We start from the raw sequence: 13,332 nt of genomic DNA, 5'->3' as shown, positions 1-13,332 counted from the left end.
TGTACGCGTAATAGAAATAAAGAAAAAAACTGATTTCGCTGATTACATTAAGCAATTTGTGCGCGTTCATTTTATTTAAAACGTGAAATGAAAATTTTCAGCAAATATGTGTAATTTTATAATGATTTTACAGTGTTGAAATAGTCGCGTTTCCTAGATGTAATTGAAATGAAAAAATTTTGATTTTCAACTTTTTACATATTTCAAGTTTTGTATTTATTTTATTTAAAATAACAAATGATATTTTTAAGTAAATTAGAAAGAAAAACCAAATTTATGTAATTTTACCATGCTATTAATAAAGTACGAGATAAAATAAAATTTCGGTTTGAATTTATTTATTATCGATAGGCAAACTAATTTCATATCTAGCTAATGATGTAGTTTTTGAGTTTAAAATTATCACAGATATAAGATTAGATTTCAATGGAAATAAAATCAGTTTAGGCAACTTCAGTGTATGGGAGCCTCATCTTATTCTCCAATAGGGACCATGCATATCCTCCAACTTTATTTCAGATCCATGCTTACATTAACAAAACTTAGGCCCCACACTTTCTGGGGATTAGTAGAGCCTTCTTAGAATCCCTAAAAATGTTTCCTCCATATACATTCTTAGTATATGTGCTTATGTCTATGGTTTCCTCAATAAATAATTTCGAGTTAACAGAAAATTTACACCTCAATTAGTTTTATAGGGTGGTATTGATGGTAGATGGAAGTTCATGGAGCAGCTTCATAATTCCCGCCTTTTGAAACGTAAATAGTATCGGCAGGGTCGGAAATAAGCACAGGAGACTGGACATTATCCAATAAAATTTTAAAAAGTCCCATAAAAGTTTTTGAAACTAAGGGGGTCGTAGGACGGTTGACCAGTAAATTTTTCCGAAGTTTTGATAGCTTAACTATGAAGACGAGACTCAGTTTTTGCGCAGTCCAGTGGACAATGTCCTATAAATTTTCCATTTAAACGGTGGGTCATTGGACATATATCCGATAAGAATTTTTCTTATCTCCTGCCCTGTCCATGAATGGTTGCTGAAAGCATAGCCCACTCGATCCACGCTCGTGGACGCAAGCTGCTCGACGTTGTGTTACGCGTGATCGAGTTGGCTATGTCATTAGGAAACAAGACAGCCCAGGGCCGGAAATAAGCACAGGACACTGGACATTGTCCAATAAAATTTTAAAATGTCCCAAACAAAGGGGGTCATTGGACAGTTTGACCAATAAATTTTCTGAAGTTTTGATAGCTTGACTATTAAGATGTGACACTATTTTTACCCACTCCAGTGGACAATGCCCTGTAAATTTTCCAGTCAAACAGGGGGTCACTGGACACATGTCCTATAAGAAATTTTTCTTATTTCCGGCCCTGAGACTGCCCACGCGAGCAGCTTGCAAAAAAAAATTAAGAAGATGATGTTAATATTTTATAGGTATCTGCTGTGCTCTTATTATGGGAGCCTCCTTTTTCTAAATGGAGTATTTTAGAAATGGCCCTATTAAACCTAAGACGGGTGGCTATAGGCTAGGCACCACCGATATGCTTATTTCTATTCCTGAATTGCTTTTAGTTCATCATGTGCAAAACGATAGCTACCTGGATCCCGCGACTAGCCCTATATTACGACGGGCTTCTATAGCGCGAACAGCCTCCGTCCGCAGAGTCGCATCATCCGGGAGGCTACGGGAAAACGATCATACTTTTTTTTGTATATAAAGAAGTACTAGTTACAGAACAGTCTTGCGCTGCTTCCCTGTGCTCACTGCTCAGTGATTAATTGTCCTGTGATTTACTCCAATTATATTTACCGATAGCTTATTGAATTTATAATTAATTCTAATTTACTAGTGTAATAAGTACTTGATCTTAAAGACCTCAGTTTCATTGTAACGTTCGGGATTACCTAGCGTTATTTACAATGTCCTAGTTGGCCAAGGCTTAAGAACCTGAAGACCTTTTATGAATGATGAGTGATGACTCAACTCTAGTTGCTATTATGAATGAAATTAATTCAAAGACAATGTTATGAAATTTCGGAAAAGCAACGTAAAGTTCATGTCAGTATTTTACCGAACTTTTGTGGACGAAATTTATTAACTATTTATTTTCAAAATTGTACTTCATCAGCAAGGTATGTACACATAAATTAAGTTTTCCAACGTCAGTACCCATTAAAATGGTAGGAAATCCCCACTTCTAGACAGTTTAGTGTATTTTTTGCAGGATCCAGCCACTCTTTAGACTAAATCACTTATTTATTCGTTTAATTGATAATGCTTAATGATTTTGTAAGCTGAGTTTATGTGTAATCCATATGTAAACACCTTTAACACCCCCTCCCCCCCATCATATTCATGGTGTTTTAGATTCAGCTGTAGCTTAGGTTTCGTTTTTGTACAGTGATTGCCAGGTTTCCGTCTTTTAGCCTCCTTTAATCTTAACTGCATTTCAATGAATCTAAGTTTCAGGAGTTCCCCTTGACCATAGACCACTCGATCACGCGCGTCACGACGCAAGAGCAGCGTCGTGACGCGCGTGATCGAGTGGGCTATGCCTTGACAAAGGTGGTCTTATTAGCGTATAATGAATTTTGTTGAACTTAAATGAGCTTTTATTGTAATTAGTGAACCTTTTCATTGCTTAGGCGCTTGAGTTAAGATCTTCAGTTTGTCTGATGTCTTATGCAAAGACCAGTATGGGGTAGGGGTTCAAGCAAGTCTCGCCTATGATTTAGTTGACCTGCTTAGTTTAGTATAAGGCTATTTTTAACTCCACAGTCCTTACACATGAACCTAACATTAGCTGGGACTCCATCAAAACTTGGCCACTTTTTCCCTATACATAGTTTTCAGACTAGGAGGATTGATACCATAGACACCAGTAGTCCAGGCTACTTGGTACAGCACTTTCTCTGCCAAGTAGCCTGGCCTCCTGGTGTAAATGGTATCAAACCTCCTAGTCTGAAACTTATGTATAGCAGGGTGGGAAATAAGGATTTTTTTAAACTGGACATTAGGCCAGCAAACCCCCTGGAATAAATAAACCTTATTCCCTATCCCCGGAAGTTAGGCTTATCTTGGGATTCGTGGAGGAGAGCAGTCTGGGAAATAGCACACTTCCTCTGGTCCAAAACCAGTTTATTAATTGCTTGGACTAGTTTTTTAATTCAAAAAGTGGGGGTTACTGGTCCTCGGGACCAGTTTATTAATTGCAAATTTATAGGAGAACAAAGGCTGGGACCAGTTTATTATTTAGGACCCTAGGGGTTCACTGGTCCCAAGGACTAGTTTAAAAAATATCCTTATTTCCCAGACTGGAGGGGAGTAATGGGAAGAAAGTTGTCTGTCGTCTGCTGCAGTACATATTTTTGGCCTTTGTAGCAGACGACAGACGAGTTACTTCCCATTACTCCCCTCCACGGACCACGACAGTCTGGGAAATAAGCATATTTTTCAAACTAGTCCTGGGGACCAGTGACCCCCTAGTGTCCTAAATTATAAGCTGGTCTCCGGACTGGTCCCCGCCTTTGTTCTCATATATATTTGCAATTAATAAACTGGTCCCGAGGACCAGTAACCCCTACTTTTTGAATTAAAAAACAAGTCCAAGCAATTAATAAACTGGTTTTGGACCAGAGGAAGTGTGCCATTTCCCAGACTGCTCCACGAATCCCGAGATAAGCCTAACTTCCGGCGATAGGGAATAAGGTGGATTAACTGGTCCATGACCATTGACCAGGGCATGTCATCTGCTAAACTAAAGAAGTGGATATTTAAATTATTTGAGTTAATTTCTGGACTCTGGTTACCATTGAATTTTCTTAGTGGCCCTTTGGACCAGTAATCCCCCTCCTATTTAATTTTTAAACTGGTCATTTGCCCTGTGCCATCATCTTGTTTCTCACGCTGATGTATAGTTATTCTGATTGTATAAAAGTTTCCTTTGTTTCTGACTGAGATTTACGTCATTTTCAGGGAGATCTGGTGTTTTTCTAAACTCTGAACTCAATTGGGTGGTTCCTAAACACCAGAAATGAGTCGGCAACCACCAGCTGGAGTCAAAGCTAGAAGTAGTCATCTTACAGCGGGTATGCTTTCTATCCATTTTTGAGTTTTATTATTGTTGTGGTGAGTGGTTGCCACCGAGAATCGGTGTAGTGTAATTACTGTAATAGATAGTTTACACACATGGAGGATTCATACCATTTACACCAGAAAGACAGGCTACCTGGAGGACAAAAATCAGATGGGTTTCTGTCCTCCAAGTAGCCCTGCTGGGTTGCCATGGGTCAGGGAAAACCTGGAAAAGTCAGGGAATTTAGAAATGGGTCGAAAAGGTCAGGGAAAAGTCAGGGAATTTTGAAAGTTCAGCAAAGTCAGGGAATATGATTTTAGTGGGTGAAATTTCTGGGGATTAAGTCTTTATTGAAAGGGTAGTGAAAGTTTCTCCTCATCCTCTCTTAAGACAGAAAACTCTTGAGCAATCCTTAAAAATGCTATCTAGAATTGTTTGCGTAAAGTAAATGCTCTCTTAGACTGTTATTTATAGTTAAAATTTTTCTTATTCATTTTGGTGCAACAAATACATTGGAAAACTTAATGTAGATCGAGTTTATTTAATTATAAGCACTTAAAACGTGCTGTAGACATGTACACTTTCGGCCTAAAAGGTCAGGGAAAATCTCAGAAAAAGGTCGGGGAAAATCTCAGAAAAAGGTCGGGGAAAATCTCAGAAAAAGGTCGGGGAAAATCTCAGAAGAAGGTCGGGGAAAATCTCAGAAAAAGGTCGGGGAAAATCTCAGAAAAAGGTCGGGGAAAATCTCAGAAAAAGGTCGGGGAAAATCTCAGAAAAAGGTCGGGGAAAATCTCAGAAAAAGGTCGGGGAAAATCTCAGAAAAAGGTCGGGGAAAATCTCAGAAAAAGGTCGGGGAAAATCTCAGAAAAAGGTCGGGGAAAATCTCAGAAAAAGGTCGGGGAAAATCTCAGAAAAAGGTCGGGGAAAATCTCGGGAAAAAGGTCGGGGAAAATCTCGGGAAAAAGGTCGGGGGAAAATCTCGGGAAAAAGGTCGGGGGAAAATCTCGGGAAAAAGGTCGGGGGAAAATCTCGGGAAAAAGGTCGGGGGAAAATCTCGGGAAAAAGGTCGGGGGAAAATCTCGGGAAAAAGGTCGGGGGAAAATCTCGGGAAAAAGGTCGGGGGAAAATCTCGGGAAAAAGGTCGGGGGAAAATCTCGGGAAAAAGGTCGGGGGAAAATCTCGGGAAAAAGGTCGGGGGAAAATCTCGGGAAAAAGGTCGGGGGAAAATCTCGGGAAAAAGGTCGGGGGAAAATCTCGGGAAAAAGGTCGGGGGAAAATCTCGGGAAAAAGGTCGGGGGAAAATCTCGGGAAAAAGGTCGGGGGAAAATCTCGGGAAAAAGGTCGGGGGAAAATCTCGGGAAAAAGGTCGGGGGAAAATCTCGGGAAAAAGGTCGGGGGAAAATCTCGGGAAAAAGGTCGGGGGAAAATCTCGGGAAAAAGGTCGGGGGAAAATCTCGGGAAAAAGGTCGGGGGAAAATCTCGGGAAAAAGGTCGGGGGAAAATCTCGGGAAAAAGGTCGGGGGAAAATCTCGGGAAAAAGGTCGGGGGAAAATCTCGGAAAAAGGTCGGGGGAAAATCTCGGGAAAAAGGTCGGGGGAAAATCTCGGAAAAAGGTCGGGGGAAAATCTCGGAAAAAGGTCGGGGGAAAATCTCGGAAAAAGGTCGGGGGAAAATCTCGGAAAAAGGTCGGGGGAAAATCTCGGAAAAAGGTCGGGGGAAAATCTCGGAAAAAGGTCGGGGGAAAATCTCGGAAAAAGGTCGGGGGAAAATCTCGGAAAAAGGTCGGGGGAAAATCTCGGAAAAAGGTCGGGGGAAAATCTCGGAAAAAGGTCGGGGGAAAATCTCGGAAAAAGGTCGGGGGAAAATCTCGGAAAAAGGTCGGGGGAAAATCTCGGAAAAAGGTCGGGGGAAAATCTCGGAAAAAGGTCGGGGGAAAATCTCGGAAAAAGGTCGGGGGAAAATCTCGGAAAAAGGTCGGGGGAAAATCTCGGAAAAAGGTCGGGGGAAAATCTCGGAAAAAGGTCGGGGGAAAATCTCGGAAAAAGGTCGGGGGAAAATCTCGGAAAAAGGTCGGGGGAAAATCTCGGAAAAAGGTCGGGGGAAAATCTCGGAAAAAGGTCGGGGGAAAATCTCGGAAAAAGGTCGGGGGAAAATCTCGGAAAAAGGTCGGGGGAAAATCTCGGAAAAAGGTCGGGGGAAAATCTCGGAAAAAGGTCGGGGAAAATCTCGGAAAAAGGTCGGGGAAAATCTCGGAAAAAGGTCGGGGGAAAATCTCGGAAAAGGTCGGGGGAAAATCTCGGAAAAAGGTCGGGGGAAAATCTCGGAAAAAGGTCGGGGGAAAATCTCGGAAAAAGGTCGGGGGAAAATCTCGGAAAAAGGTCGGGGGAAAATCTCGGAAAAAGGTCGGGGGAAAATCTCGGAAAAAGGTCGGGGGAAAATCTCGGAAAAAGGTCGGGGGAAAATCTCGGAAAAAGGTCGGGGGAAAATCTCGGAAAAAGGTCGGGGGAAAATCTCGGAAAAAGGTCGGGGGAAAATCTCGGAAAAAGGTCGGGGGAAAATCTCGGAAAAAGGTCGGGGGAAATCTCGGAAAAAGGTCGGGGGAAAATCTCGGAAAAAGGTCGGGGGAAAATCTCGGAAAAAGGTCGGGGGGAAATCTCGGAAAAAGGTCGGGGGAAAATCTCGGAAAAAGGTCGGGGGAAAATCTCGGAAAAAGGTCGGGGGAAAATCTCGGAAAAAGGTCGGGGAAAATCTCGGAAAAAGGTCGGGGGAAAATCTCGGAAAAAGGTCGGGGGAAAATCTCGGAAAAAGGTCGGGGGAAAATCTCGGAAAAAGGTCGGGGGAAAATCTCGGAAAAAGGTCGGGGGAAAATCTCGGAAAAAGGTCGGGGGAAAATCTCGGAAAAAGGTCGGGGGAAAATCTCGGAAAAAGGTCGGGGGAAAATCTCGGAAAAAGGTCGGGGGAAAATCTCGGAAAAAGGTCGGGGGAAAATCTCGGAAAAAGGTCGGGGGAAAATCTCGGAAAAAGGTCGGGGGAAAATCTCGGAAAAAGGTCGGGGGAAAATCTCGGAAAAAGGTCGGGGGAAAATCTCGGAAAAAGGTCGGGGGAAAATCTCGGAAAAAGGTCGGGGGAAAATCTCGGAAAAAGGTCGGGGGAAAATCTCGGAAAAAGGTCGGGGGAAAATCTCGGAAAAAGGTCGGGGGAAAATCTCGGAAAAAGGTCGGGGGAAAATCTCGGAAAAAGGTCGGGGGAAAATCTCGGAAAAAGGTCGGGGGAAAATCTCGGAAAAAGGTCGGGGGAAAATCTCGGAAAAAGGTCGGGGGAAAATCTCGGAAAAAGGTCGGGGGAAAATCTCGGAAAAAGGTCGGGGGAAAATCTCGGAAAAAGGTCGGGGGAAAATCTCGGAAAAAGGTCGGGGGAAAATCTCGGAAAAAGGTCGGGGAAAACCTGGAAAAGTCAGGGAATTTTGTTCTGGTGGAAAAATGGTATGAATCCTCCATGTGTGTAAACTATCAATATCAAATTTTCAATTATTTTGACACCAGCAAAATAGTTCGAAAATGAATTAAATTATTTATTATTATTAATAAATAAATGGCGAAAATTAGGAATTAAATGAAACATTTTTCATTTGAGTGTTTTTATGTAAAACTTTAGGGGGGCTTGTGGCCCTGTGAGAATTAAGTTAATTTAATGTGTCGCTTTCTATTTAAAATGGCAATATTTTGTGACTTTAATATGCTAATTTGTTCAGGCGCATCAGTTGTGCCAAGCGGAACAGCCGGTACTACAGATCTGGCCAGTCTCTTTGAATGTCCAGTTTGTTTTGATTTTGTTCTTCCTCCCATCCTACAATGCCAAAATGGACATTTGGTCTGTTCAGCGTGTCGTCAAAAGCTAACTTGCTGCCCATCTTGCCGGGGTCCCATAGGTAAGCATTAAACCTCGAATTGAATATCCCTAGATGGCGCTGTTAACATTAACAAACTGACCGAAACGACGTTAGCTAAGTTCTATTAAGTTTAACGTTAAAGCTTTCTAGATGAGCTTGTAGTCTGCTAGTCTCTGAATAAAAAACTCCGTAAAAGTTTTGTTGTATAAGTTAAGGCCTTTTCAGACGGTACAACTTTTTGACTCATTTAGATGAGTCGAGTTGATTATGCTAGTTGAGAGTCCAGGGCAGGAAATAAGAAAATTTTCTTATAGGACACGCGCGTGTCCAGTGATACCCCCTTCAGCTAGAAAATTTATAGGACATTGTCCACTGGAGTGCGCAAAAATTGTGTCAAGCTATGACCCCCTTAGTTTTTAAAAATATTTATGGGACATTTTAAAATTTTATTGGACAATGTCCAGTGTCCTGTACTTATTTCCGGCCCTGGTTGAGACGTGTTAGCCTATCCAGGGTGGGAAATAAGGATTTTTTTAAAACTGGACATTGGGCCAGCGACCCCCCTGGTTGGGATTAAATAAACTGGTCCATAACCATTGACCAGGACACATTGTGTGCTAAACTAAAGAAATGGGTAATTAAAATAGTTGAGATAATGTCTGGACTCTGGTTACCCATGAATTTTCTTAGTGGTCCTGTGGACCACTGATCCCCCTCCTATTTAATTTTTAAACTGGTTATTTGCCCTGTGCCACCGCCTTATTTCCCACGCTGGTGTGAGCAGAAGTTGGACAAGTTGAATCACCAAATTATAAACTGCATGATCACTGACCAATATTTGCAAACTCAATTTTTTGGCCCATCTAGTTGAGTCTAAAGTTGTATCGTCTGAAAAGACCTTTAGTCGTATTTTTATGATCGTCTTTTGGAAAAAAACGTTTGTTAAATTGGAACTATATTTTATAGGTAACATCAGGAACCTAGCTATGGAAAAAGTCGCGAGTACTGTTATGTTTCCCTGTAAATATTCCTCATCAGGGTGCAGTGCACAGTTATTACACACGGAAAAACCTGAGCACGAAGAGACTTGCGAGTTCAGGTAAGAACCATGGATAAAGAATGAGCGTGAGCCAAATTTGTTTTCACGCTATAGGATAGGCAACTCCCTATCTCGAACGACAGCTTATTCTGTATATACTCTGTTACAACATCGGTTGTCAGCACGCGTAAAGCTAAGTCTCTATGTAACGTAGCTTTGTCCGTGCTGTCAAGAGACTAAAAACTTCAGGATCTTCAGGATTTAAAATATCCGCGAGTTTTTTTAGCTCGAGTGCACGGACCTCTACTCTAGGCCTTAGTTTCAAATACGTGTGGAAATGCCTACAACCTACTACACGTATTTGAAACTAAGGCCTAGAGGTCCGTGCACTAGAGCTAAAAAACTCGCGGATATTTTAAATCCTGAAGATCCTGAAGTTTTTTGTCTCTTGACAGCACGTACAAAGCTACGTTACATAGAGACTTAGCTTTACGCGTGCTGGCAACCGAAGCTGGAACCGAGTATATATCGAATAATAATAATCTGCCATCGGAGATAGGGAGTTGCCTATCCTATAGCATGAAAACAAATTTCCTAACGCGCATTTTTTATGCGCATGTAAAAAGTATTCAATCTGTAGGCCAATGCGCGATTATGGGCTCCTCCTATGGACATGACGTCATGGCTAATTATTATTGCATAGCTCTGAAATTTTCTGTTGGTAAATTGCAGGCCTTATTCTTGCCCATGTCCTGGTGCTTCTTGTAAATGGCAAGGATCTTTAGAACAAGTAATGAATCATCTGATGCATTCCCACAAAACTATTACGACGCTTCAAGGTAAGAAATAGATGTCATAAAATAATTTTAGTCCTGATAATAGTGATTTCGTCAATGCAATTCGTACATTGCTCTAATATGAGAAATTATAACTACTTCTTGTTAAATAGGGGAAGACATAGTCTTTCTCGCAACAGACATAAACTTACCTGGAGCGGTAGATTGGGTAATGATGCAGTCCTGTTTCGGTCAACATTTTATGCTTGTCCTAGAGAAACAGGAGAAATTTGACGGATATCAACAGTTCTTTGCCATAGTACAATTAATCGGTTCAAGAAAACAAGCCGAAAACTTCATATATAGGTATGTCCAAAAAGCAATTTCACCTCGTTACTTCAATTGCAACCGTCTTCATTTAACTCTGATATTTTTATTGAACTCCTGGTATAAGTCATTTAAAATTAGTATATTACTATGCTCATTACAACCCCAGCATTGTCAGTCAGTTAGTAATGCTTTGTTTGAATCCTGAAACCTGCCGGATTTCATTCACTTTGTTAGCGTAAACCATTTAAATAATCTATATCTATATAAATCAAAGTCCTGACTAACTGACAGACTGACTGATAATCAACGTCCAGCGCAAACCGCTTGCCCTAGAAGGCTGAAAATTTGCAGGAACGTTACTCATAAGTAGTAGGCGCGTACTAAGAAAGATTTTTCCAATCCGCCGCCATCTTAATAAATGGCGACCAGAAATGTTAAAACTTTTCTCTAGGCAACAGTCCGCAGGTTTCAAACGATTTCGCAAATATTTAATACACTGGTTTCCTTAGACCTATAGGCGGGTTGAATGGTCTTTCGGGTTCGATTTGTTGCCATCTTTTTAAATGGCGGCCAAAAACTTAAAAACCCTTCTTTATGGAATAATTTCCGCGTGAAAAGTAATAAAAAATGTCCCGACGGGCTGACGGGCAACGCCGAGTGCCTCCGCTCCTAGGGTGCTACAAAAATATTAGTCATCAGTAAAATCTACCCATTCTTTATATCATTTTGATGGAAGTTCTTATTTCACGCGAGCGACGCCGCGGGTAACAGCTAGTAGATGTATATGTCGTAAAGCCTTAAAAATAAGAATGGTTAAGCATGAAGTGGTAATAGCGAGTCTTAAAGTTAGAAAGTGGGAATAATTAAGAATAGGATGGGTCAAAGAATCCGGGAGAATTTAAAGCAAAGCGCGGGTCATGTGGTTCCCCTATAAGTGGACTTTCCTCAAGAACTACAGTTTTGGCTTGGCAAAGGCAGGAGGCATTTGTTACGGGTGAGAATTATAGTGCCTTCGCCAAGCCAAACCTGGAGTTTGTAAGGAAAGTCAACTTGTAGGGGAACCGCGTGACCAGCTCTGTGCTTTAAGGTTTAAACACGAAGATGAGTAATATGAGGGGACTAGCTGCTACCCACGGCGTCGCTCGCATGTAATAAGAACTACCATCAAAATGATATAAAGAATGGGTAGATTCTTCTGATGGCTAATATTTTTGTAGCACCCTAGGAGCGAAGGCACTCAGCGTTGCCCGTCAGCCCGTCGGGATATTTTTTTTTATTTTTCACACGGACATTATTCTATAAAGAAGGGTTTTATGTTTTTGGCCGCCATTTAGAAAGATGGCAACAAATCGAACCCGTAAGACCATTCAATCCGTCTACAGGTTAAAGGAAACCAGTGTACTAAATATTTGCGAAATCATTTGAAACGTGCGGACTCGGTTGCATAGAGAAGATTTTTTACATTTCTGGTCGCCATTTTTTAAAGATGGCGGCGGATTGGAAAAATCTTTCTTAGTACGCGCCGCTTCTACTTATGAGTAACGTTCCTGCAAATTTTCAGCCTTCTAGGGCAAGCGGTTTGGGCTGGGCGTTGATTATCAGTCAGTCTGTCAGTCAGTCAGGACTTTGATTTATATAGATATAGATAATTTACTAAAATGATAGTAGTTATGATTTGCGTAATTTTTCATGCAAAATGAAAGGGTTTTAAAGACTATTCTTCTGCAAAAATAGGCATTAATGCCAATGTACGTTTTGTAAATTAAAAGGTGAAAGTTTGAACGACTCTTTCTCTTTCTTTTTCAGACTCGAATTAAGCTGCCATCGCAGAAGACTGACGTGGGAAGCGACACCTAGGAGTATTCACGAAGGAGTACAATCAGCAATCATGAATAGCGATTGTTTGGTTTTCGACACTAGTATCGCGCAATTGTTCGCTGATAACGGTAATCTCGGTATCAACGTGACGATTTCTTTATGCTGACCCGGGAGATTAAATATGATATAGGGCCTACGTTGATAAACGACGGTTTAAACCCTAGAATCTCTCCGAAGATCGATCCTTATTGTTCCGTAAATCTAAAAGCATTTAGTCACTTGCTCAAAAAGAACCAAATGTCTGTTGATAATTTTAAAATGAACTGAGAAATTTGTTTGTCCTCTTTAATTTTTTTCTCTCTCTCGTCTCCTTTTTGGATAAACCAATCAAATTGTATTACGTAAAAAATCTTGACAAATTTGGTGCGTGCCTATTGGGTTTAACTGATACGTGGATATTGCGCAATGCCAATGTCTTCTAATTCTACTTAAACAAAAACAAAAGTTAGTTTTACTACATATTCATTAATATTTTTAAAGTTATTGATATTTTGAGCGAAGAATATTATTCTAAAATAAAAAAAAAATTAATTTATTGAATTTATCGTCAATTAAATATAAGTGTACCGTAATGATCCTTTTTTCTGTACCGGTTCAGTTCAGTTCGGTGCAGTTACTGGTTTTTTTTTTCAGTTACTGTTCATTTTTTTTTCTTTTTTTTTTTCAGTTATTTTTTTTTTCAGTTACTTTTTTTTTTCTTTTTTTTTTCAGTTACTTTTTTTTTCTTTTTTTTTTTCAGTTACTCTTTTTTTTCTTTCTTTTTTTTTCAGTTACTCTTTTTTTTCAGTTACTTTTTTTTTCAGTTTTTTTTTTTTCAGTTACTTTTTTTTTTTTAGTTTTGATGAATTCGACGAGTTGAAATTTATAAAAAAAAGGTTGTTGCGGCTCCGTCGGAATATCTTCATTAAAATAAAAAGGGCTTTATCGAAATTAAAGTATATTAGATAATAATTAAAGAACTACTAAGGTGGTGACGCGTGTTAAAAAACTGAAATAGAAGAAAATACAAAATACACTGGACTATAAATAGTTAAATGTAGTTAAATGATCTCTCAGACGACGACTCACGCAGCACCTAAATTTATATAGAATAAAAAAAATTATTATTGATTGGGACATTGAAAAGACAACATCTGCGTAAGTTTTTTGTAGATATATTTTCTTTTGTTACATTTTCATTCGTGAGTAGCAATAAACCTTGATCTACTGTCAATAAAATAGTTCCATATTTTAACGCGAGTCAAATTGTAGTGATGAAAACAAACAAAACACCCTTTCATTCTCTCTTTTGCCAGAGGCAAAATGTTTTATACGCGAGCAAAAACGGATTTATGTACTA

At 40.1% G+C, this 13,332-nt stretch overlaps 1 protein-coding gene across 1 annotated transcript; it reads left to right on the top strand.

The window, feature by feature from the left end:
* Positions 1-1,709: 1,709 nt before the first annotated feature.
* sina (E3 ubiquitin-protein ligase sina) lies at positions 1,710-13,232 on the top strand. Its single transcript, XM_089864533.1, has 7 exons — positions 1,710-2,138; positions 3,982-4,094; positions 7,833-8,009; positions 8,937-9,069; positions 9,742-9,848; positions 9,959-10,151; positions 11,922-13,232. The coding sequence occupies exons 2-7, from the start codon at positions 4,040-4,042 to the stop codon at positions 12,097-12,099; spliced, it is 843 nt and encodes a 280-aa protein (XP_089720659.1). The 5' UTR covers positions 1,710-2,138; positions 3,982-4,039; the 3' UTR covers positions 12,100-13,232.
* Positions 13,233-13,332: the final 100 nt, after the last annotated feature.

Source organism: Phalangium opilio, unplaced genomic scaffold (genome assembly GCF_054372755.1).
Source record: "Phalangium opilio isolate 3A_F unplaced genomic scaffold, DU_Popi_V2 ptg000013l_1, whole genome shotgun sequence".
In the NCBI taxonomy this organism is placed as follows: Eukaryota; Metazoa; Arthropoda; class Arachnida; order Opiliones; family Phalangiidae; genus Phalangium; species Phalangium opilio.
The sequence above is the reverse complement of the archived record's forward strand: the minus strand, read 5'-3'. Positions and strand labels throughout refer to the sequence as shown.